This window comes from Lotus japonicus, chromosome 5 (assembly GCF_012489685.1).
Source record: "Lotus japonicus ecotype B-129 chromosome 5, LjGifu_v1.2".
Taxonomy (NCBI): Eukaryota; Viridiplantae; Streptophyta; class Magnoliopsida; order Fabales; family Fabaceae; genus Lotus; species Lotus japonicus.
The window spans coordinates 48,581,976-48,606,355 of NC_080045.1; the positions used below are offsets into that span (position 1 = coordinate 48,581,976).

The following is a 24,380-nucleotide window of genomic DNA, read 5'->3' on the forward strand; positions in this document are numbered from 1 at the left end:
ATTATTCCAATAAGAATCCTTTGGCGCGACATGAAGGTGCATCACTTTCAAATTGTGTCTGTATTCTTTCATCATGACTTCATAAGATATGCATGTAAACTTATCTATATAGGAGTAAGCTCAATGCTTCTTTTTAGAAAAGTTTTGGGTAATTAACATGATTAAACATGCAAAAGGTTGTTAAATAATACTGTATTCACTAGACATAACATCAGTTTTTATGGCAAGTTCATGGTATATCTTCTGTTTAGCCACTTGTTATATGCAATGGAATTAAAATAGCTTATTTTCCAAGTCTATTCTGGTAGCCAAATAAATTACACGGAACTCAAGGTCCTCCATTAACATAAATTAATTGTGTTTAGAATCTATGAAGATTAGATCCCTCTTCCCGGCAAAGTTTAAGGAAAGTATTCCAAAAGAAAGATAATGAAAAAGTTTACAATGTTTGTTTTACTGATGGAGCAGAAATTGTCCTCACTTTGGCATATTGTAGCAGGGAAACACGAAATTTTAGGTAAATAAAATAATCCTGGCAGAGACTGTAATGTTTCAAAATACTCTTCATAAAAGAAAATATGCTCCTACTAGACATTAACATGATAGGACAAGTTGTCCATTTTTTAATACCTCCTAAGCTAAAGATTTGAGTAGGGAAACATTTCAAAATAACTCTTGCATATTGTAGCAGGGAAACATTGTATGATGTACCATTTTGTATTTAAGTTTAGTCTACCATGACATACTACCTAGTTTCTATCCCGGTCAATTTGCTATCAGATAATAAGGAAAGAGAGAAAGTCAGTCTTATTATCATTCATGACCCATGGTAGGCCTTATACTCATTAAGTTTTACTAAGAGTATAAGACTCAATACCATGGGTCACCTACCGTTTAGTGCGCTAACAATAGATTGATAGATTTGTTTCAAAGCTATGGTAATACCTTAGATTACACTGAAAAAGAAGAATGTAATATACAGAATCGACTTCAGTGAATGAAAGGTCCTAAGGTACAAAATAGCATTTTCAAATATTATGATAATCATTAACTCATTAAATATTATTTAACCCAGAAAATTAATCTTATAAATACAAAACCAAGTAAAGTGATCTAAATAGAAATTTAGTAATCTTTATATGCGTAAAATCTACAACCTATAAATTCTATTAATAAAAAGATCCAATTTTTAAATTTTAGTTTAAATTGTTCTATATAGCAACTTCCCCCACTCCCAGCAAAGGAATCATATAATCAAGCAAAAAGGATTACCAAAGTTAATGAGGTCTGATGTCAATGATCGACCAATACCTATTCACATGTACAGTGATGAGACCTCCATGACAAAGTTACAAGAGTCACAGGTAACCATGATACAACAAAAGGAACTACATTACACTCTTTTACACAAGCCTAATTATGATTAGGCAAGAGGATACTGCCACCCTTGGCAGCACAATAATAGTACATCTAACAGGGCAGCTCATCCAAAACTCAACTCTTCAGCTCCATACATAGTATCAATAGTTGCTAAAATCATCAAAATTGTGCTTCCTCAATATGAACAAATAAACAATTCTCAGATTTATATTTCAGCTGGAGAGCCTGAAGAAGTTTGAGAAGTACACCCCAGAAAAGTTGAAAAACTATATCCTTCCCACCAATCCTCATGTGTGTATCTGAGATCTAATCATTCCTATGTTGGGTCAGCACCTTGGTTACTATTAGCAGCAGAAGTCTCACTTTGAAGAAGTATCATCCGATTCATGGGTCTGACTATCATTATGAATACGATCACTATTCAGAACTTCAGAACTCTGGGAAGGAATGACCATTACTGAATGGCTTTGTACAGTAGTTGATTCTTTCTGCTGGGTGGTTTCATAATCACGATAGTCATCAGTTGAATGCACGTATAATATACCAAACTTCTGTCCATGATCTAGTGCAGGGCAGAAACCCTGCAGAGTCGTAACAAAATATTCAACATGAAAGAATTGTTCCGATTCAATGTAGAACAGTCTACACTCTACAATATATTTTATTGAATATATGCTCATCAATTCATTGCCAATGCAAGAAAGTTTTCTTATACCAAAAACATATGAATGATAAAAAATACTAAGTTAGTAAAGATTCACAATTAATGACAGAAAAATATATACCTGTAAATAGAGACCCAAAAACAAATAAAAAACAATCACAAAAGAACTGTGAAGTATGAACAAAGAACACCACGGAAAATAAAAGATCAAGCTGTGCTATGTGATGCATGAAGCTGGAGTGTACTGGATCTGTCAATACTATATAGCTGGATGAAAAGATGCCAGCAAGAACTGAATCAGTCAGGGGAAATATCAAAGTTCGTGTTCATTGAAACAGAGGTCATCAGTCATCACAGTTCATGTGTTTGCAAATGTGAGAAATGGCTGCCGAAACAGGCATGGTTCTATAGGATAGAAGCTGCAACTGTTAAACAATGCTATGGAAGTCTTGTAGCTCTGCCGCTATTGATTTCTATAATTTTTATAATTTTAACCTATTAAAAGCACCGCGCTAAGAAACTCATTGATGGTTCTCATGTCAAACTTTTGGGAGGACCAGTGGATAGCAGATTACTTATCCAATTCTCCTATCAACAATTTTTGCATTTATTGTTTGGTTGAGTAGAATTTAGGTGAATAGAATTTGTGAGTGATTTTTAAGAGATTTTTTTCCTGTTTGGAATATAAGAAGAAATCAGAAGAGGGATAAAAAGTGGAGGATCTCATACCTTCTGTTTATTCTCCAGAAAGAGATGAAAGGGAGAGAAAACTCGTTTTATTTCCTACTTTTCCCAGCATACCCCTCTCAGATACAGTGTCCCATCATACCCATTTTTAATTCCAGGAGCATTTTTCATATATCACAAAAGTACCATTTTCTCTCTTTCCACTTTTCTATACAACCAAGCTCAATGGAAGAAAGAACTTAACATTTCACTTTCTTTCTTAATTCTAGATATTCCAAACAATACAGAAATTAAATCATGCTCTTACCTTTTTTTCTTCCCGACTTTTTCATCATTTTCTTTTCAAAAACCAATTGATGGCGCAGTATTCAAGAATTCACCTTTTCCATGGAATATTGACTTTTCCGACCTTAAATGATAGGAATTAGGAGATCCTCTGAACTGGGCACTCTCTTGGTTCTACTTGATTCTTTCCTCTTACCCTATAGCTGACAGAAAAGTATTGTCTTTTATTCCTTCTGGAAGTTTTTGCTCAAATATTACTAACAATTCCTAACTATCCTTTGAATCGAGTATTGTTTCATCTTCATAAACCTGTTCGGCAGTCTAAAACTCCCTCCAAGTTCAAGTACTATATTTGGACTGACATGTTGCAGATTAACAGGCCACACAAGGTTGATTCCCCTGATTGGTGCAAGCACAAAATCATTTCACTACCAGTTCTTACATTTTTCTGTTATTTGTTTTCAAAATTCTCTGTTTGGCACTGTTCAGTGTGAATTTGGTATGCCCTAGCAGAGGAATAAGGATAAAAGAGTAATATTTTTGGTACTTTTTGAATAAGAAACTGATATTATTTAAAATAAAATAAAAAAAGACACAGAAGGAAATCCTTCTTTTACAAGGGAAACCACTTTCCAAAGGTAAAAACCTTTCACAACTCAATAAATAAATCCCTCTAACCTAATGAGAGAGCTCTTATTTATAGTAATTAGTAAACTAATCCTACTAAACCCCCCTAGGAAATAATGATAGACTACCAAAAATAAAAGATAAACTACTTATAAAAAGATATACTCCTTAAATAAAAGATTGACTCATAAACTAAAAGATAGAAATAAAATAAACCTAAACCCCTAATATCTAGAACCCAAACAGTTTCTGTTGACTAGCTTTATTGGTTATGGTAGAAGGAAGGAAGATAACTTAGTTGTAGCAATGTGTTCTTTGGTGCATTTGGTCAGAGTACCATTCTTGCACCCTCAATGAGTTTTCTTTGGATTAGTAGCTTTTTTGGCATAAGACTATGTATGGCTTCCACTCCACACAGGTGGAGAAAAGTCCCAGCCCATTGCATGTCAGAGTTATTAATGTTCCGCACTGTAGAAATGCTGAAGCCTCATAGTATTAAACTAATTGTGATACTTGGAGAGAAAAGGCATAAAAAATCGCACAAAAATCAAACCACTTTTCATTTTCTCACAATATGCAGAATAAGTAATCTAAAATATACACTGGAACCCAAATCTTAACCACATTTTTTTTTTCTGAACTTCCAACATTTGCATGTAAATAGCTCTGAAGGAATTTATCCATATCAAGTCCAACATTGACAGAACACAAATAATGTAAAAGCAGGGAAGTAGAAGGTCCAAGTGTAATATTCAGCAGGAGTAACATGAAAACTGTGAGTGATAAAAGGAAAGAGTACCAAGTACCTTAATAAAACCTGAAACAGTCGTAGGTTCAAAAGTAGTATCATCTGATGAATATGCAGCTTTAGTCCAGCTCCTATAGAATCTACTATCGTTCGATTCTTGCTTATCATTGTCAACATTCGACACAAAATAAGTTTGCCTTAAATCACCACTTCTACAATAAGACCCATGGTATAAACAATGTTCCTTCACAAGGGAGATTTGAGGAGTAGCAGGCAGTAAATGACCTTCAGTGCTGAATATGTACCTGTTTTACAGCAAAAACAAGAACTAACTCAATTTTATAGTTGAATTCCAGCCATTACATTGTAAATGCAAAAGCTTACTTGTATGGCCCACTTTCCACAAGGTTATCAGGACCCACGGCCAAATCAAACAGAAGCCACAGATACTTGACCTAATTGTAACAGATTATTAGCAGCATTTCGCTTGTAAAACAATAATTGAGAAGGACTCATTATGAAAAGCAAGACAATTGATAACAGTAAGAGGCATAATTTATAAAGGAACAAAGGAGGAACTCCCACAAAATGAAATTGACACAAAAATGGAATCATTCCTTGACTTCTACCCAACAACTTGAAGCTTTTACGAGAGAGCTGTTCCTTGACATAGTATTAGATTCTCACCTAAAGTCTTAATCTCCCCCACAATTCTCAATACTATCAGAAACAACAGTTGGAGACCCAAAATCATAAAGAACTACCTATCTTGACAATGATCAATTAAACACAACTGAAACAATTATGTTTTTTTGGTTTTGCAAAAATGTTCGGGAGGAGATCATGATTTCTTAAAACCAAGTCATGTCGAGTCTGAATTTGTTCTTACTGTCTCAGCTAAGAAGAAGCTCTCCATGTGATCTTCTTGTTGGTGATTCTCAACATCTGAAATGTGACAATAGCCACAAGTGCATCGAGTCCCATACTGTAAACTAGCAACCATGTCCCTCCCAGCATCAAGATATCTACAAAGACACACATAGGACAGAATAAAGCTTCATGTCGATAAAACACAACTATGTCACAGCTATCAACCAAAAAGTTCATAAAAGTTGAACATATTGTTTACAAACTGTTTCTGGACAATATCTATCACATTGTTACTTTGCAAGCTTTGAAGGACCAACACAACGTGCAGGGAAGAGAAGTGTTGGATAAAGTCTCAGTAAGGTTGCTAAGGAACAAGATCAGAGAGTAGCAGAGAATAGTACAAATTGAGAAAGTAGAATATAAAAAAGCAGACTGGGAGGATGAGCACAGAAGGGAAGAGAGAAGAATAATGAGTTAGAGGAGGCAAGGCAAAAATAAATTAAGGTACACAGAAAGAGGGGGTAAAAAACGGGGGGGGGGGGGGGGGGGCGAGAAGAGAAGAGTAACTTGCTGAATATTATCCTAAGAAAACTAGTGAGACTAATGTAATCCTAACAACTGATGAATTATGTGAAACTGAAAAGAGGCTGTTTAAAATCTCCCGAACCACGCATGATAAAGAGGCTGTTTTACATGTGAAAACTGGCTCAAGCTGTAATGAAAATGTAGCCAAAAACATGTGAAGAGGGAGGATCTTTAGCAAGAAAGCCCTTCTTTTGAATTTGTAAGTACTTAATATTGTACACCACTATATTTGTAGAGACTAGAGAGGGCTACATACATACAGTATAAAGTTGTGGTACCGTAATTGATATTACAAAAGCAGAAATAAGCAGCCAAACTTTATAATGGTGAACACAAACTAAAAGCAGATATAAGCAGACCTAGGATCTCTGGTAGCTTTATATAGCCAATAGGTGCTCTCTATTAACTCAGGCCGCAGTGGGTAACTTTTTTGTCCGTGCTGATATGATGAAAGAAAAATATATTCAGAGTTCATAAATACGAGAGATAATCAAACAAAAATTTCCTCAAAAAAAACAAAAAAAGATTGTAAGATACTTTTCTATCAGAAAGAATATTTATTAGACTTGAACAATTGTCACTGAAAATGAAATTGAAGGGCCATCAACTGAATGGAAGGTTATCTCTTAAAACCTCTCATAGTCAATCTGTCATTAACTGCTTAAATTGTTCAACGCTGAAAAAACAAATATCAAACGTTAAAAAGTAGGCACCTTGTTCTAACGTAAAAAGAAAGCGAGCAATCTACATTCCTATGGATTTATGTTTTTGTGACTCAGTAAACTTTCAGTGTACCTCGCTATGAAGAAGTTTATGGTACATATAAGCAATTATTTGCTTCATTTGCTCAAAACCAAGTGCTCTCTCATCTACAAGGATGCCTGTTAATTGATTTTCTTAAAGGTTTCTGCAATTTGCTCTAGTAGCACCATCTCTTGGTAGGCCTCCATTGTTTTGATTCCCCTTCTGAAACTTGGTATCTATCTCTCTCTTTATAAACATCCACAGGGTTCTAACCTATTTAATTGGTATGAAGAGTACACAAAATTTTTAAATTTTCACGAGAGGATCTTGATCCAAAGTTATAGGTGGTTAGTGTTAAATTTATTGTTGCATAAATATTTTGATTCTGGATTAATTATTTGTATTTTTTATTACATATTGGACAGTGAATATACGCATTTTTTTAGCATGTGTTTACTTTTAGGAAGTTAAAAATACAAAGGAAACTTGGTCAGTTTTGATAATGTGAAAGTAGCATTTTCTTTCTTTGGAAAATAATTTTTGTTAAGTATATTGTTGTGATCAATAGGCTTCTAGGCTAGTGGCATTTTGATGAAAATAATCTATTCGCCAGTCACAGCTTGGGTTTAAACTTTTAACTCATAACAAAAGACTCAAGCTATAACTAAATACAAACATTTTAGCTGCCATATTGGTCCTCGAGTATTAAAACTAGATATACCTGAACACTGAGACTAGCAAGATTAAAGCCCTCAGGGGTAAAACCATATCTTCTCCAAACACTGAAGAAGGCAGCATGAGTACGAATGGCAGGATTGATATCTCCAGCTAAAACCTTGCAATATACACGTTTCAATTAGCTCTAACAATGATATTAGTTATACAGAATAAGTGATTGACTAAAAAATATATTATATCAAAAACAAGAAAAAGAAAAGGACAAACCTGAAGACCAGGCCAAAATGCCTGGAGACTATTAAATAATGGCCAGACAATAGCAGCAGAATCCATATTAACTTCTACATACCTAGAAGCACAAAAACAAGTCTGAGTTTCAAACTTGAAATACATTTCAAAATAACCATGAAAATGAGTTTTGAAGAACTATAGACAGCAAGTCAAGTATATTTTCAGGATGGCACATATAGCAACAAACTTTTACCAAGGGTCATGGTAAAGATAATGCATGGCAGCAGCATAAGCTTCTTGGAACATATACAAGTACTCCTCATCCCCAAACAGTAAATAAGCCTGAAAGGTCATGCATAGAAACCAAAATGAGAGAATTCAATGAAATATTGACTAATTAAGTCAAGCATAATAAAGGGATGATTGCAAAAAGGAAAAAAGAAAAAGGAATTCTTGTTAAAAATATCCCAAGTGGTTAATAATGTAAAAAAAGTGGTTAATCAATAACCGCTATATGACTTAACTCATCACTTGAGTAAATAAATGTTCATGCACTTAAAATATGTTAACTTATAATTTCATTTTGCAATTTCCCTGAGAATGATTCTTGAGCAACATATCTTTTTATATAGTAAAATCTTACATCATATCAGCAAAATATATAGTAAGTGACAAGCATAAATAAGGTGGCATCAACAAGCAGACTAATTTTAGAGTTCGTAGACAAAATTACGGCCCTCAACAGTCCCTCTTTCTTCTCTATTAAAATTTCTTTTTGTTAAAGTAGTCCTTAATGCATAAAATGAATTCTAGGGATGTCTTCAACACAGATCAAAGTTCAAACAAGTGGTGGAATAATTTAGAATGAAACTCATGTACAGCAATTGTACTTATTTGTCATTGTAAATACACAGAGAGAAATCATTTTTAAAAATATTTTGATAAAAGATGACTTTATTAATATATAACCCAAGCACAAACAGGACATAAGATTTTTTCTCCTAAACTAGATAAAATCCAATGAAGCAAAAGAATAAAAAATATAAAAATGGGAAGAATATCATGAAGTGTAGTTTTACCATTTTCTTTTATTTATGATATAACCAGATGACGCAGTAAAGCAGAAGCAAATAAAACAAATAACATGTGTGCTTGGACAAATACACACTGGGAAGATGCTCAAACAAAAGTAAAATAAAAATCCGACAACATCATGGGTGTATTTTGGTTTATTAAATTAAATCTAGAATATCATAAGGAACAGAAGTTCTTATGCATAATCATAGAAATTGACTCTTCTGTGAAAAATGCTCCATTAAGGCTTCTTCATACTAAATTCCTGCTACTAACCTTCAAAAGATACTCATAAAAAGAGTCAATGCTAGTTCCTATCCCAGCATCCTGCAAGAAGACAGAAAAATGCTGTAGTTGCTGCTGATACACAAAAAGTATGAAGAATCTATGTCCTGATTTAAAAGTCAGGCATATTCAGGTAGAGAAAGATCACCGGGACAGAGACAGAAGAGTGCAAAACCCAGAAACTCAAAAGCAACAACTAATTCATATTTTGCATATTTTTTCGCCTCTTCAAATAGACAACAACAGAATTAAGCTAGGAGACAAAAGATAATTCTTGAATATACTCAAGTGCTTCCTTAACACAAATAGCCTGTAAGAGAAAAAAGAAAATACCAAAGAAATGAATAAAGAATAAACAGCAAAAGTTTCGAGTCATGAGACTGAGGTAATCAATAGCCACAACATTATTTAACGTCAACAAACCCCAAACCCTATAATTCACTATACACATCTTATACCTTGATCCTTCTTTTTATACACCAAAGGTCCTCTGGTTCCACATACCAGAAGTTTCACTTAGTTATTACTCAAAATAGTTGAATATACAAGCCAAACCTAAGCCTCTACTATATGCAGAAACAAATCACCTTGTTAAGATTTCATTAAACCTATGAAAGTAAGGTGGCATTTTACAAAATATAAAATAGGAAAACAATGTAAAAATAAGGTGAAGGTAGTAGCACAAGAATTTGGATGGCAACAAGCCTTAAACTATCCAGAATGGCAACACTCCTCCAAACAGCAACAAGAATTTGGATGGGAGAGGGAAAACATCAAAGGCAATCAAGGCAGAGGTAGTAGCACAAGATCAGCCAAACCCGAATGTGTGCAGACTTGGTCACATTTGACAGAGCGTGGAAAGTTACCTTCTAGCCAAGTTGCAACCTCCTAGGCCTGAAATTCCCACAGTACAACCAGAAAAACACCCAGCACAGTGGCTGAACAACCTGAAATATGCAACAGGCTGAAATTGCACCAGAATCCAGAAGTTCTGGCCCTACTACCTAGGTCAAACATCAAAGCTCCTCTCCCACAAGGTGCAACTAATTGTTACTCTAATCATGGATAATCCGTGGAAAAGAAAGAATGCGTCAACTCGGAATACATAAAGCCCATCTACATAAAATAATTTATTTACAATTTCTTTTAGTAAAAGGCTGAAAGAAGGGTGTCAGTAAAAGTTGAAAACACAGCCCTTGATATCATGTGTAGGGGGAGAGAGAGAGAGAGAGAGAGAGAGAAAGAAGGAACTACACTACAAGGAAATCGATAAATAGCTCTAATTAGGATAACTGTATTTAATTATACAAGAGTACAAGAGGAATAAGGCACGTACAAGTGTACAAGAAGGTAGTATACATGCAGATAAAAACAGGAGTAGAAATAAAAGGCGCTATAATTGTTAAAGAAAGTGCCGCATCACACTACATATTTATTTGCTCTATTATTTCAAAAATTTGTTCACTAAAAAGAGTAATAGATGAGAATATGCCATAAAATAAAGAATGTCACTTTCAACAAATAAAATGTATTATGTACCTTTTGTGTCCATTCACCTGTAAAAACATTAATATGAGCACCAACCAAATTAAGCTTTGAACGACGTGCCCAAAGTCCATGCACTGCATTCTTGGTGACTTGTTCAAAAACTGCAAGTCAAAAAATTTACAAAGAAAGGATTATAAGTAATAAGACAATGTCCCCCGGCCTTCCTTTCCCAAGAGAGTGAAGACTGGAAATAATGATGATAGTAAAGGAAAGCTAAAAATCAAAGCATTTGGTAATAATTTGTGGATAGAGAAACTGGCAACATTTAAGATGCATAAGCATCCTAACTAGACAATCTTAATCTGCCAATGAATAAATAGGAATAGAAAACTAACATGCAATTACAATAATAAAAAATGTTTTGGGACAGGAGGGCAGTGAGGTTGGTAATGGTAAAAGCAAGGACAAGTAACATAATAAAGATGACAATAAAGGTGTGTTGTGACTTAAATATTCAAGGAGATGGATTTGGTACAAGATACTATAATTAAGTAAAACACTAAGTGTACTTATGATTTACTTGTTGCATTAACATATAATGTGATCAATAAAGTATTTTGTTTCTATGTGTGAGCTAAGAAAAGGGAAAATACTCAAGGAGATATTGTCAAGCTATAAGCTCCAATGAGTGCTCTTTGGCCCCCATCCGAACGTGCTCAGATTCTAGAGTAAGGAAACTAATTACAGATAAATCAGATCCCTAAGGTTCAGGGATCAAGATCGGATTAAACAGGAAGATCAGGCAACCAGGTTTTGGGATCTGATCGAACATGAGACGGTAGTCCACTTGGTGGGTTCATTAGTCAAATATGTGGTGGTCAATGGCGGTAGAAATTACTGTAGGTGGCAGATGTTGACAGCAATTTGAGCTCAGTGGATGTGCTGAAACTGACTTCCAACTTCCAAGCACAATGGAGGTGCGAGACTGTGGCGGGTATAATCAAGATGACCTAGGGTTTGCATAGGTCCAGTAAAGGCAGCCTATGGTTTGCTGAAGCAAAGTCTACCTGATCAGGAGCTCTAATAAGTTTAATGAAATTGAAAGGAATGACTCGGAATATTATTCACGTCATTATCCATTAAGTCAAAACTGTACATGGGTGAATTACAATTTAAAGACTGATGTAGATAATGAAAAATAAATCTGTCCTCATAAAGGGAACAAATAATACAGCCTGAATGCACAACAATGCTATCCTAAAATAGCGCTATGTACATTATTTACAACACATTAAAGGATCATGGTGGAAAAAATTAAGAAAAGGTTAAATTCAAAAAGAGAAATCCAACGTATTGGGCCTCTGCAAAAGAGCTAAGTAGGAAAAATAGCAAGCATCGTGTAGCTCAGAAAGTTACTACGAAGGAAGTTTGCCAGGTGAGAGCCCAAGCATTTGATCTTTTGGTACCAAAAGTTATTGTGTATGAAAACTCTAAGAACTATACTGGAATTCGACTCCTTGCATCAAGTATCTCACAAAATGATCTAAAAATAAATAGTAAACTTACTAGGATCACTTGTCAAACGGCTTAGAACTCCAAATTCAAGAGTCAATGTCCCACCACCAGCTGTTGAAGTTATCTAAGCACAAAAATAAAATTTTTAATGCATCATGAAAGAAGAGATAGGTTGAAGATATAAGATACGCAAAACAAGGGCATGAAACTGATCTCAGGACAGATTTTCTGTTTCTCAAAAAGAAAATAGTGGAGCAAAGATCAGTCTCCAAGCCATCTCCTATGCTAACTTAAAATCAGTTGTCCATTTGTTTCTTATGTGTCATTTGACACTATAGCGACTTTGCCAGATCAGTGACTATCAAACGTTTAAACATAAAAGGAGAAAGCACAGGTGAAGACGCTACCTTGCTTTCATGTTTATCAACTCCGTACAACAAATTTACAGACCCAAATGGAATTCCTGCAATACAACATATCATACAAAGTCAATATATGATGTTTAATACTATTAAGAAGGTAAAAGTTAAAACAACATTCTATATCAAGCTAAGCTGAAAACAATTGCAGTTCTGCACCACTCTGAGTAAATAACTGTAATGGTGATTTCTTGACACCTCTGCTATTTTTTCTATGGTTGTGAATAGTGAACATATGTCTTGATGTCATGTATGGCAAGAGTTAAGCAAGGGAATCCTCTTCCCCTTCTTAATTTTAGAAGTTGATGATAAATGTCAAATGTTTTCAGGGTTGTTCATAAGCATCTCAATAAGGGTGATAGAGTTGGATCAGATAAGATTAGCGGCTCAGCTTCAGTTAATAATACTGTCCGCATTTCGTTGAAGGATAGTAATACTTCTGTGAATTTTATATCTATCTTTTAGTTCTTTGAAGCTATTTCTGGTCAAAAGAAAAATGAGGTATTAGCAATTGTCTGGTGTAGGTGAACAAAACAGAAAGGATTTTCTTGTTAGTTGGGAGGTTGGTTGTAGTTTTAACTTGTAAGCTACAATATAAACAATGAAGTCGAAGTTTTGTGCAGTTTATGCAATTCTCTAATGCATTTGGTTTGAGCAGAACGCATGGATATTAGAGATGTCTCTCTGTCCTTAAATTTGCTATTGGAAATGATTATGCTTTTAGCTCCTTTTTGGTGTTCTGCCCATGGCTGTTTCCAACTTTCAAAATATATTCAGAAAAATCAAATTTCAACCCTCATATTTGAACATTCTATATGAAGCACTTTGTTCTTTGTTCTTCATCTGTATCTGTGTCAGTCCACACCATAGTGGTGTGCAATGCCATCAAAAGTCAAAATTAGAATGATAAACAATAATATATTTAAAAAGGATGCAAACAAAATAATCCTTTTTTGAACAAAGAATGATGATCTTGAGAGCAAAGATACTAAAATATAAGCACACTCAGTTGTGAATCTTGCAATACCTGTAGGAGTATCAAATGCAGGTAACAACCTCCTCGCAAGATCTTCTGCTAAGTTCAGTAACTGATTATCATACAATGGGACTCTCATACCCTGCAGACAGTGAATGGAAAGATAATCAAGACCTTAGAACTTTATGTACTGGTATATTATATAAATTATCAATGAAATGAGATATTAATCAGAACCCTGTGAATGCACAAAAAAAGCACCCAATAATGTAAACATTTAACACGAGAATAAGTACCACCTTTAACATCAACATAAACTCCAGTTAACTATAAACAGGAAACCATCGAATAAAAAGGGAAAACTTCTGAAAGAGATATTCTCCAAGAGATAAAGTTAATAGTACAAAAGGAATAACATTTGAATGGCCCAGTGCCATAAGGAATTTGTTTATAGAGGAAGATACTGTACTCTCGCCACTAATCAGCCAACTCAATAAATTTGGCTCAGCAAATTCCTATGACTCAAACCCCCTTAATTTTAAGGCTTGTAACAAGCCTCCCAACTTACAAACACAATCCTTTTTCTCTACTAACCCACTCCTATCCTCGGAAAAAAAAAACATAATTTCCCTATCCTTTGAGTCGTTCACATAGAAATCCGGGAAAAGAAATAAATAGAATGATGGACAAGCAGGCCTGAAAGAGTTATCCTACTACCCAAAAGGCAGAAAGCAACCTTCCAATCACTGAACACTAGAAACCTTCTGCACACTGGATCCCGAAAACACTTAGCCCATGGATTAGAATCCAAAGAAACACCCATATAAGTCAAGGTCAAGGGCCGCTGCAATTGCAAGATTCACCAAGCAGAAAAAGGAGTGATACACAGAAAGAATCTGACTGTCCGTGATAGAACCACCCTGAAATCTGATGTTATTCCTCACAGAACCCTAATTCCCAAATTGGAAACTAGAGCAGAATACAAGAGAGAGTCCACGCCCTCTAGAGAGTCCACACCCTCTTCCTAATCCCAATACCCAAAATGATACAAAAGATACCCCTAACTCTTTAATGTCTGTTATTTATAGGCTACATGCCTCAATAACATTCTAACTAACTCCCTAAGTATAACTAACTAACTAACCCCTAACCTTGAGTTCCTATCAGTCCGCCACCAAAGCAAAGAGCTACTTTCCGCCACCAAAGCATAGAGGTGAAACCATAACCTAATCTGATTGATACTACTTAAGGTGCGTTTAGAAGAGCTTATGTAAGCTTATTTTATAGTATAAGCGCTTAACCAGGTATTTGGTTAAACTTATAGAAATATAATGTATGACCTATCTATAAGCTCAAGCTCTTTTGAGCTTACTCTTATTTTGATAAGCTTCTCATATTAGCTTAGCCTATGAAACAGCGTTTATACCTACATCTAAGCTCCTTTGAGCTTATTTTAATAAGCTTCTCAAATAAGTTTATGAATAAGCGTTTAAATGATAAGTGTTTATTGACATTAGTTCTTAATTAAATTGATTACCCAAATGCACCCTAAAAGAGATCCAGATTCCTATCAACACCATCCAACTTGAACATCAGCAGCCTAGTGCCTCCTCACCGGCCATGATTTATGTATGCATGCAGTATGGTTTTAAATCACGGTCTGAAACTGTGATTTCGGCCGCGATGTTAAGGTTTTGGAGGTTTCCGAAACCGCAACATGGCTTTGATTTCGGCTGCGACAGTCAATGTTTGTTCACAATTTTCCACAATGCTACCTTTATCGCAACCCCAATTTAAAAGCTAGAATTCCACTAATGTAAATGTAATCATGTGCATTATATAATATAATAAATGATACCGTAGCGTAATCAGAGGCAATAAGATGAGCTGAAATCAATCCTCCAAGGACTCTAATAGTGGTCTCAAACACAGAAACCGTCTTATTCTGCAACCAACCCAGCATAGAATAAATCAAATAACATTTGGATGAAACTAATCAAAAATCAAAAAAATGGTTGGTGCTTGATTTTGCTTTGATAAATTGATAAATTGACTACTCACTATATCAAAGCGAAGGTTTTTACCAATCCATTCAACAGAAGCTGCAAAGCGTTGACGATCACCAAGCAAAGCCAAAGTGTCCAACGAGTCAATCTATAACGCAATTCAAATTCATTAGAAATTGAATGTGAAAGTGAGAGAGTGAAAGAGTGAGAGTGAATGGCTAATTAGCTACGAACCAAGGTTAAGGCATAACCACCAATGGTGTCTTCTCCTTTGCATGAAAGAGGTTTCAATTCATCGAGTGGGAAAGCGTGGTCCATGTATCCATTGAAAGCGTGATAGAACATTTCACGGACCTCGTCTCTCAGCTGTTTCGCTTCTTCTCCGGTGACGCTGGCGGCGGCGGCCACCGTGAGAGAGGTTAAGAGTAACAGTGAATGGATCTGAATCCACCGCACCCTCCTCCCTCGTTCCATTTTCACGATCAGTGCTGCTATGCTACACTTGAAATTTGATAGATTGATGCTTCACTCTCCACTTTGTCTACTCAAACTCCCGTTATAAACAATTTTATTATTATTATTTAATTAATTACTATTTCTTTATATATTTTACCCTCAAAAAAATTATATTTTAATCTTTGTGCTTTGTTTATTTAGATTTTATATATCCCTTGGTCGATAGAGGAAGCGTGGCGGCGGGTGCAGCCTGACCCTGACGAGTTCAGATTGTTTGTGGATAATCAGATCGAGGGTGTGGGTGGAATGTTGCTGAGGAGTCACTAGATTCCCCTAGTGGCAGGTTCAGTAAAGCTCAATGTTGATGGTAGCTTTTGCGACAAGCTAATTGCATGGGGGAGGTGGCATTCTCTGTGTTGAGTGGGGTTGCTGGATGATTGGTTTTCTTCGCATGATCATGGAGGTAACGCGTTCTTGGTAGAGGCGAAGGCTCTCTGGGATGGGTTGATGCAGATATGGAGTCGTGGATTCAAGAGGATTGATTGTGAAGTGGATTGTGCAAAGGTTTCGTCGTGGAAGATCTGGATACAGTCGTTTTGCGCCGATGCTGGATGAAATATGTGAGCTTCTCCATACTCTCCATAAGGACTGGACAATGCATCTTCGGCAGGTTCACTATGACTACAATGTTTCGGTGGATTGTTTGGCCAAGTTTGGCGCCCATTCTTCCTCGTCGGGCATTCAAGTCCTCGAGACACCGTTTATTGAGTTGGACCCTGGTCCTAAGGGATTCTCTCTTAATGTTGTAATTTGTCTTTCTTTTGTTAACTTTTCGATGTAAAAAATATATATATTTATCCTAAATAGAAAGTTATAAAAGTGATTAGAACTTTGTAAATATCTTGAGTATTGATGAGTATTGATGAATATTAATGAAAAAAAATATATTATAACTTTTCTGACATAATTTTCAACATGTCTTCATAAGGGTTTAATAATTAATAGTTCCTTTGGTTGGAAAAGAAAAAGGCTTATAAGCACTTTTGGTCCCCAAGTTTATGAAATGTACAAACGGAGTCCCTTATTTTTAAAAATAGTATTTTACTACCCTACGTTAGGCTCCGTCAATACTTTTGGTCCCCCACTAGAATTTCGTCCAAAAACTAACTCTTTTATATCATTATTTTAATTTTACCATTTTGTGGAAAACAAATTGATACATCATACACTACTGCATCACTCAATCATTTATTCTTTTCTAGAAAAGATGATTATTTTTATTTCAATGGATAAAAGATGATTAAATTAAAGATTGTACATAAGAATCTTATTATACATAACATCTTATTACATAAGCATCAACTTTTTTCTCATTGTTCAACCTAGTAAACATTTCTTTCATAGTATCAAATAGTTTTAATTTAATTTTTATGTTTTTTTTGAAAGAATTTAATTCTTATGTTACCAGTACTAAAAACTACTTATCCAACCATTAAAGCCAATCAAATGAAACAAATTTTTATGTTTATTTTTTGAAAGAATTTAATTCTTATGTTACCAGTTCTAAAAACTACTTATCCAACCATTAAATCAAACAAACCACCTAAATTATTTTACAAATGATGAAATACTAATTGACCATCAACCTCAGTTCAATTGACCTGGCGAAAAACGGTTAAGTTATTAAACTGCCCCATCATTGTTCCGTTCCACCAAAACCATGGTACAAGGAGAAATACAATTGCATCAATGGCTTCACCTCGGCTTAACCATCATCCTCGAATTATTATATCTTCACGTCTCAAAAATGAGGTGTGGAGAAGTGGAGGGAGAGAAATAAGAAAAATGAGAGAGAAGGTAAAAATGTAATAGATGATTTGATTGATAGAGAAAAGAGAAATAGATAGAAATGAAGGTGGAAAAGGAGTTGAGAGGTGTGTATATAGCATAACTCATCATCCTCTATTTCTCATAAGCTAAAACATGACATCATTCTATACGCACCAATTTTGCAATCATATTAGTCACTGCAATAATATTTTGAGGGCGTGTTTACTATGGACCACTTTTTGGTAGTCTATAGTTGCACCACCCCCTTTTTGACCTACTATTGCAAGTTACCTGATTTTAAAAAAAAAATACATATGTATTAATCACAACAATTAATTTGTGATAATTTTAATTAAGTTAATTAAAACATAATCTCTCCTCTCAGTTATTAGGTTAATTACTAGTTCATCTTCTTCCTTTCTTCATCTCAGATCCAAACCAGAATTGAACACAACATGAAATTTTCATCTCAATCCCTAGCCCTAAGGAAGGTCGAACGGGATTGGGCATAGCAATCGGTGGCAGTGGAAATTTGACGGTGTCTTTGGGTGTGACGAGAGCATATTCCAGTTGCTTGATCTGAGTTGCAAGGCTTCGATCTGAGTCGCGGTTGAGGGGTCGGGTTTGTGGGTTTCTGAGTATGTGGGGTTCTTCAGATTTCTGCTCAAACTCCATCAACAATGATTCCTCAATCCATAAAACTCAAAACCAAGTGACAAAATTCCAATAAAATCCCAAAACCCAGCATAGAGGAGAGACCAGTGAGATGGAGAGAGCGAGAGGGGGCACGTACTCACTCGCCGGCGTGCAGAGAAGGTTTTTGCGACGGGGGTGGGGGTAAGGTTGCAGTGGCTGGGTGAATGTGTTTGGTTGTTTTTTCCAGATCTGGGTTTATGGGTTTATGGTGGTTTTTCATCTTCGTTCCAGATCTGGTTGTGACATTTTTGGATGAGAAAAGGTAACCTAGATCGGGAAAGGGGATGTGATGTTGATGACCGTGAATCTCGACCGAGAGAGAGAGAGAAAAAAGAGATTAGGGGTAATTAATTTACTTGAATATATTAAATATTTTAATTTTGAAAAAAATGAAAATAGAATAAAACCTGCTACCAGATCAAAATGTGAGTGGTGCAGCTTTGCACCACCGAAAAGTGGTCCATAATAAATTTTCCCATATTTTGAAACTTGTAAAATTCTTATCCTACGTAAACAAATAAGAATTCAATACAATTTACAGTAATGAAGCCATCAAGGTAAAAAAGTTAAATCTACAGTGATGAATTCTCACTATAACCCAACAAGTCAGTACTCAGTACACATATGATCCATAATGCCTGGGAAAACAGGATCCCCGCAGTTCAACAGAAGAGTATGACTCAAGCAGATAAGAATCACAAATGAATGTGAAGAAGCCAAATCCAATCGCTTGTTGCAATGTTGAGTTTAACCATCATGCCTACAGATGGAGAATAATATACATTACAATTAGAGGCAGGAAGTAGAAAGAGGATAGCAAATATTAGATGCAATCGAAGAACAAGGAAACCATTCATAAGTGCTGCTACGACACAAATCATTCGCTTAGAGACCGCATGTATATAACACAAGCAAGTTACAGTGCATATTTTATCATCCTCTTTTGCTTAATATTTATTTTATTTTATGAGTATCCACAGTAGAACTAAAGCAGTAGAACCCGCCCAATAGCTTCTCAATTGATCATGATTCTCTCAGTTTCACAATAGCTTCTCAATCTCACATCTTCCTGCCTGCTTCAACTTCCTGTTCACATAGTCTTCTGTCATTCTAACTAATTTTGAGAAACATCTTTGACCCAGTGAGAATATTTTACTTAATAAATTTTCACATTAGAATATTCATTAGAGGCATTTAGCCATTTACAGACAGTAAAGTTATATAATTAACTTTATTTTAAAGATAAACCACAGCTGTTGCTTTAAATACAAAATTCATTGATCATGTGTGTGAGAAAAGCACCTAAACTAAAAGATGAGAGAGAAATCAGAGAATACTATGGAACTTGAGCAGTAGAAGTAAAAGTTGTGTGTAAAGATGTTTCCAAAGCTAACTATCGAATTCTTAGTTAATTGAAAATATGCAACAAATATAGGAATAAAAACAGAGAAAGAGCACAAGTTATGAACCTAGTTCTTTTTCTTCTTAGGTCTTCTCTTCCTCTTAGGCTTGTGAGCGTCAGAGTTGGAGCTTAGACTACTACCATGACCTGTCACTGATCTTGAGGGTCCCCTTGCTTTGAAGTCTGAACTGCTTCTGCTGTTTGATGTGTTTCTGGATGTGGAATTCTCAGGTCTCCGTATAGATGAATTTTGGCCTGAAGATGACCCAAACCTTGACAACTTGTTTGAAGGGCGAGGAGGCGGCATCAAAGCTCTAGCAGAAATCTGTCTCTATAAAAATAGGTAAATATATTTAAAATTTGAAAAAATAGTTTGTGACTATGGATTCAATATTTATGGTAAATTGAAAATCAAAAGAATACAGTTACTAGTTATTACTCATACTACAAACCTGGTTTTTTTCATCACTTGACATACCAGAGACAGCTTTCCCAGAAGCACTAGAAGCCTGCTCTCTGCAATAGAACATTTTAAACGTTAATGCACTTCCAAAATCAAAGCTTGTTATTCCCTAGCATATTTAGGGAGATGCCAGAAGTTTTAATATGGCTATTACCAGAAGAAAAACACAGCTCGATTCAGTTCAGTTACTCTTCTTTTAACATTCTAATTTCTCTTTACCTCACTCCACAGCAAGCAGAGTAAATACGAGTTCCATTTGACATAATAGCTGAATAAAGTACTAAAACATCTCTGCTCACCTCGTGCTTTTGTCTGTCCATTCATCATCCGCATCTGCTTCATCACTAGAACTTCCAGCAAGAAAAAAATCATCCTCACTCAAATCCAAAAGGCCATCATCCTCACTGCCAGTCTCTGCTACATCAGCATTAAATCTTGTTACCATTTAATCGAAAGGGATCAGAGCGTAAAAACAAAGGCACACACAAAAACATTACAGGAAAAAGCTCTAAGTCTTGGCAACGCGGGTCAACCCAGCTTTCCCCTTTTTTATCCCGACAAACCATGTAACGGACCCCCCCATCATGAATTTCAATTCACACACAAACAAAACCAAGTACATATAAAATGACGGTATCAGAAAACCGATAATCAAAATAATGAACCTTCTAAATCCTTGCCACTTGCAGCAGCTGCACTTAACCTATCTTCAATCTGTTTGCGCAGCCCGTTTCTCTTGTCAACTATCTCCGTATCATCGCCGCCCACAAACAGCGGTACATATTTCTCAGTCTTGGGAAAGTACTGCACATTGAAATTGAACAATTATTACTACCCACATCATGATTTTCTTATTGCTATTTAGTAACAGAGAGAGTAAAGCACAGAGTACAGACCATAACATATTGAAGATCCTGTTTCAGTGCAGAAAGCTGTTGAGAATGAGATTGCGCGGAAGAAGGAGAAGAAGAAGCACGCTGAAGCTTCTCAAGGCGTCTGATTCTCCTCTCAATCTTCCTCCTCTCGAAGAACTTGATCTTGCGGTCGCGGAGAAATATCTGGCGTTCGGCGGCAAGGCGAGTGTGAATCTCTTGCTGCTTCTTCAGTCCTTCCAGCTTCTGTTCCTGTGCTTCTCTCACCTCAGGTGGCAAGTTCTGCTGCAACAATTTTCCAATTTGAGAGAATCAGAAATGAAAATCATTAGGGTTAGGGTTAGGGTTTGATGATTGGTACCTTTCTGAGGATGCGCTCTGCAGATCGAATCTGGTTTTTGAGGGAGACGGGGGGTTTGTGCTTCTTGGCAACGCCGCCGAGAGGCTTGGAGTTGGATCGGCGGCTTGCCGGGTTGACCCTCACGCGCCGCTTGTTGTAATCACCGTGAGCCATCACTGGCTCTCTCTCTCAAATTTCAGTGAACTTTTCCCCCTTTCTGAAATTAGGGTTTCTGATTTTGTATGATATCTTCTTCTCACGTCTCCTCTTATCTATTGTGGAACCAGGAGGAGGGATTTGCTTTTGAGCGCGGGTTATTTTTATATTAATCAATTAATTTAATTAATTATCTATTTTTTTAAAGTAATTATCTAATTTTTATTATGACTAAAATGAATTTAGGAAAAACATTCCTTAGATGAGAAACCTTGGATTGTTCATGGTGTCGCGAGATGTATATGCCATGATCATGATGAGTTCGCTTTGTTTTTGGGCAGGCAACTTTGATGACGAGGGTGAGGGGTTGATGTGCACTTGTTAGGCTCCTCCACCCGATGGGTTTGTGAAGCTCAACATAGCACAGGCAAGAAAATATTATGAGATGAAAAAGATTGTTGGTTGCATGGCTTTGTTGCGTTTGAGCTGGGAGGGCATGGGAGGACATCCTCTTTTGGTGGAGGCCTTGGCTTTGCAGGATGGTTTGGCGTTGGCCTCAAGTCGAGGATTAAAAAGAATTATGTGTGAAGATGATTGTGTAGAGATTTTAACTACCTTGAGGGATTCTAACAACTAATGTGTCTTCCCGATGGCAAAGGATTGGTTAGTGTCTCTTAGAGGATCCTGACAACGTATTCGTCGTGAGTCCAATGTTGGGGCAGATTGCATTACTAAGTTTGGTGCTCGCTCTCCTCTGTCGAGTGTTCGTGCACTTGATGTTCTTTTTTTTTTTAGTTAGAAACTCTCATGTTAAGAGACTCGTCAGTGATTTTTCTTTGTTAAGTTAAATATAACAATTTTCAAATTCACCGGACGCTTAGTTGCACCCACCAAAGGCCAAATCAGAAGCACGCTGAACTTCCAGCGTGACTCATTTTGTTTCTTTCTCATAAGGTAGTCTATGGTGCCATTTTAATTTTTTTTTCTGTCATCAGTCGGGTAGTCAAGTAGTGACCAATACTAACAATTTGTTTTGAAGATAACTAAAAACTGAATTTCACTTCAAAAGAGATTGTTAAACCTTGGCCTCTTCTTGACTTTGACACTGCATGAGAACATAGAAAAGAAAGAAAGGAGAATGAGAGAACAATGAGCAGAATAGAGAAAAAGAAGAAGAGACTAGAGAGCAATGAGAAAAGAAGACAGCAATGAGCGAATAAGAGACTTAGCGAGCATTGAGATCTCACATCATCTAGTAATGTACTTGTACAACACATCATTTGTTAAGGTTTCAATGGTTTCAAGTCAATTCATGTAGTTGTCTAAATTTCTGAATGATCAAAAAAGGAAAAACATTATTTTCCACCTCATTCCACCTTCAACTTTATAGAGTGAAATAGAAATTGAAAAGATAAGAAGTTAAGGATGCAATAAAATGAAAGAAACCACTAAACGGGTAAATCAACTCACCTAAGGTTGTTATGTTTTAAGTAGAGGTTTCAGATTCGATTTTGCTGAATGTAGTTGAATCTAAGCTTTAAAATAAGTGACTATAGTTGAATGCACTAGATAAATTTATACTCACTAAAATATGTGGAAGCACATAATAGGCATTATTTTCTTGTTCTTATACTTGTATTGGGTTGAAGTACCCATTGTACTTCATTTCAATATATATTTCATGGCTTATAAAAAAAACATAAGTCTCTACATTAATTAGTTTTCCCCTCTCTTCTCATTCTTCCCTTTCTTCTTAAAAAATTAGGGTTTTATGAATTGAGGCTCATGTGCACGATCATTGCAAAGTCTTCAACTCTAGAATGACGAAGAAGGTGCTATTGTGGAGATGATATTAATGTTTACAGATCTGGAACAAGAAAAATCTAGTGGGGTAGTTTCGTAAGTGTCGATATTGGAAGGTACTTTGTTGTCCTAGTTACTAGTCACCCAGTTTTTTCCCCTTTTGGGTATGAATCATGATTTGTGATGCATAACAATAGCGGTTGAATGCATGTTGTTGGGCCGCAAGAGGATACGCCGGGGATCACAATGGGCTAACATGAGCACACCACAAGTGTAACACCCCAATTTCTCAACTGAGGAGTCACATTAGTAACCTAACAAAGTCTAAGGACCAATCTGCAATCCCTAAAAACCAAGGGAATTTTTTTTCTGTAAAACAACTAAACACTTCGGCTAAAAGGTTGGAAACATACCATAACTTTATTTAGATAACTTGTTTCCCGATATACAGTAATAATAGTTTACAATACCATAAGTAAGGTTCAGAATAAACATGCGCACTTTAACAGTGGCGGAAGCAAGACTTTAATAACAGAGTTCTCATAAAGTAAAAGAGACTCCAACATAATCCACAAGAAGAGAAGCAAAGCTGCTTCTCATACCTCTACTCCACCGCTTACAACTCGATCTCCAACTCGAGTAGCTATGCCTCGGCGGAAGGATCTCCATCGCCTAATAGCGTTAAGCGCCCAAACAACAAGTAGCAAATAGAAAGGGTTAACTCCATGCAATTACCATGTATAAAAGAGAAAAATCATGCTGTTCGAATTTAATTACCTGGCATGGTAAATAACTAGCAACATAACTCAACTCATATATCAACAACTTAAACATAAATCGGACTCAGATAATAATAACCTCAACAATGTAACATCAAATCAGATATCAATAAACCAATACGAAAATCCAACAACATAGGGTCAGGTGTTAGTTCCCTATAATGCAACTATATGCTGCTAACAAAATGGATCGATCAATATCGTCTCTCAAGACGGGACAATGATAGGACACACCTCCTCATCGCCACTTATAACGTCATACATGACGGGACAATCATAGGACACACCTCCTAATCGCCACTTAACGTCACACAAGACGGG

At 35.9% G+C, this 24,380-nt stretch overlaps 2 protein-coding genes across 7 annotated transcripts; both read right to left on the minus strand.

Moving 5' to 3' along the window:
* Window positions 1-1,251: 1,251 nt before the first annotated feature.
* LOC130717584 (alpha-mannosidase I MNS4) lies at window positions 1,252-15,790 on the minus strand. Of its 2 annotated transcripts, XM_057567863.1 has the most exons (16): window positions 15,497-15,790; window positions 15,318-15,410; window positions 15,115-15,201; window positions 13,308-13,398; window positions 12,269-12,324; window positions 11,913-11,985; window positions 10,398-10,507; window positions 8,850-8,900; window positions 7,753-7,841; window positions 7,536-7,617; window positions 7,312-7,425; window positions 6,206-6,285; window positions 5,281-5,416; window positions 4,776-4,846; window positions 4,450-4,696; window positions 1,252-1,961 (listed from the first exon to the last, which is right to left on the minus strand). In XM_057567863.1, exons 1-16 carry the CDS (start codon window positions 15,734-15,736, stop codon window positions 1,740-1,742), a joined length of 1,842 nt encoding a protein of 613 aa, XP_057423846.1. In that variant the 5' UTR covers window positions 15,737-15,790; the 3' UTR covers window positions 1,252-1,739. The 2 variants fall into 2 exon arrangements, with proteins under 2 accessions (XP_057423846.1, XP_057423847.1); XM_057567864.1 differs by lacking the exon at window positions 6,206-6,285 and having other exon boundaries at window positions 7,312-7,418.
* Window positions 15,791-18,707: 2,917 nt separating this feature from the next.
* On the minus strand, window positions 18,708-21,607 carry LOC130720212 (rRNA-processing protein EFG1). 5 transcript variants are annotated; one of them, XM_057570838.1, is made up of 7 exons: window positions 21,343-21,607; window positions 21,006-21,263; window positions 20,775-20,913; window positions 20,409-20,523; window positions 20,099-20,162; window positions 19,714-19,971; window positions 18,708-19,004 (listed from the first exon to the last, which is right to left on the minus strand). In XM_057570838.1, the coding sequence occupies exons 1-6, from the start codon at window positions 21,493-21,495 to the stop codon at window positions 19,714-19,716; spliced, it is 987 nt and encodes a 328-aa protein (XP_057426821.1). In that variant the 5' UTR covers window positions 21,496-21,607; the 3' UTR covers window positions 18,708-19,004. The 5 variants fall into 5 exon arrangements, with proteins under 5 accessions (XP_057426821.1, XP_057426819.1, XP_057426820.1 ...); XM_057570836.1 differs by having other exon boundaries at window positions 19,714-19,977; window positions 21,343-21,606; XM_057570837.1 differs by having other exon boundaries at window positions 21,006-21,266; window positions 21,343-21,606.
* Between the last annotated feature and the right edge of the window lie 2,773 nt (window positions 21,608-24,380).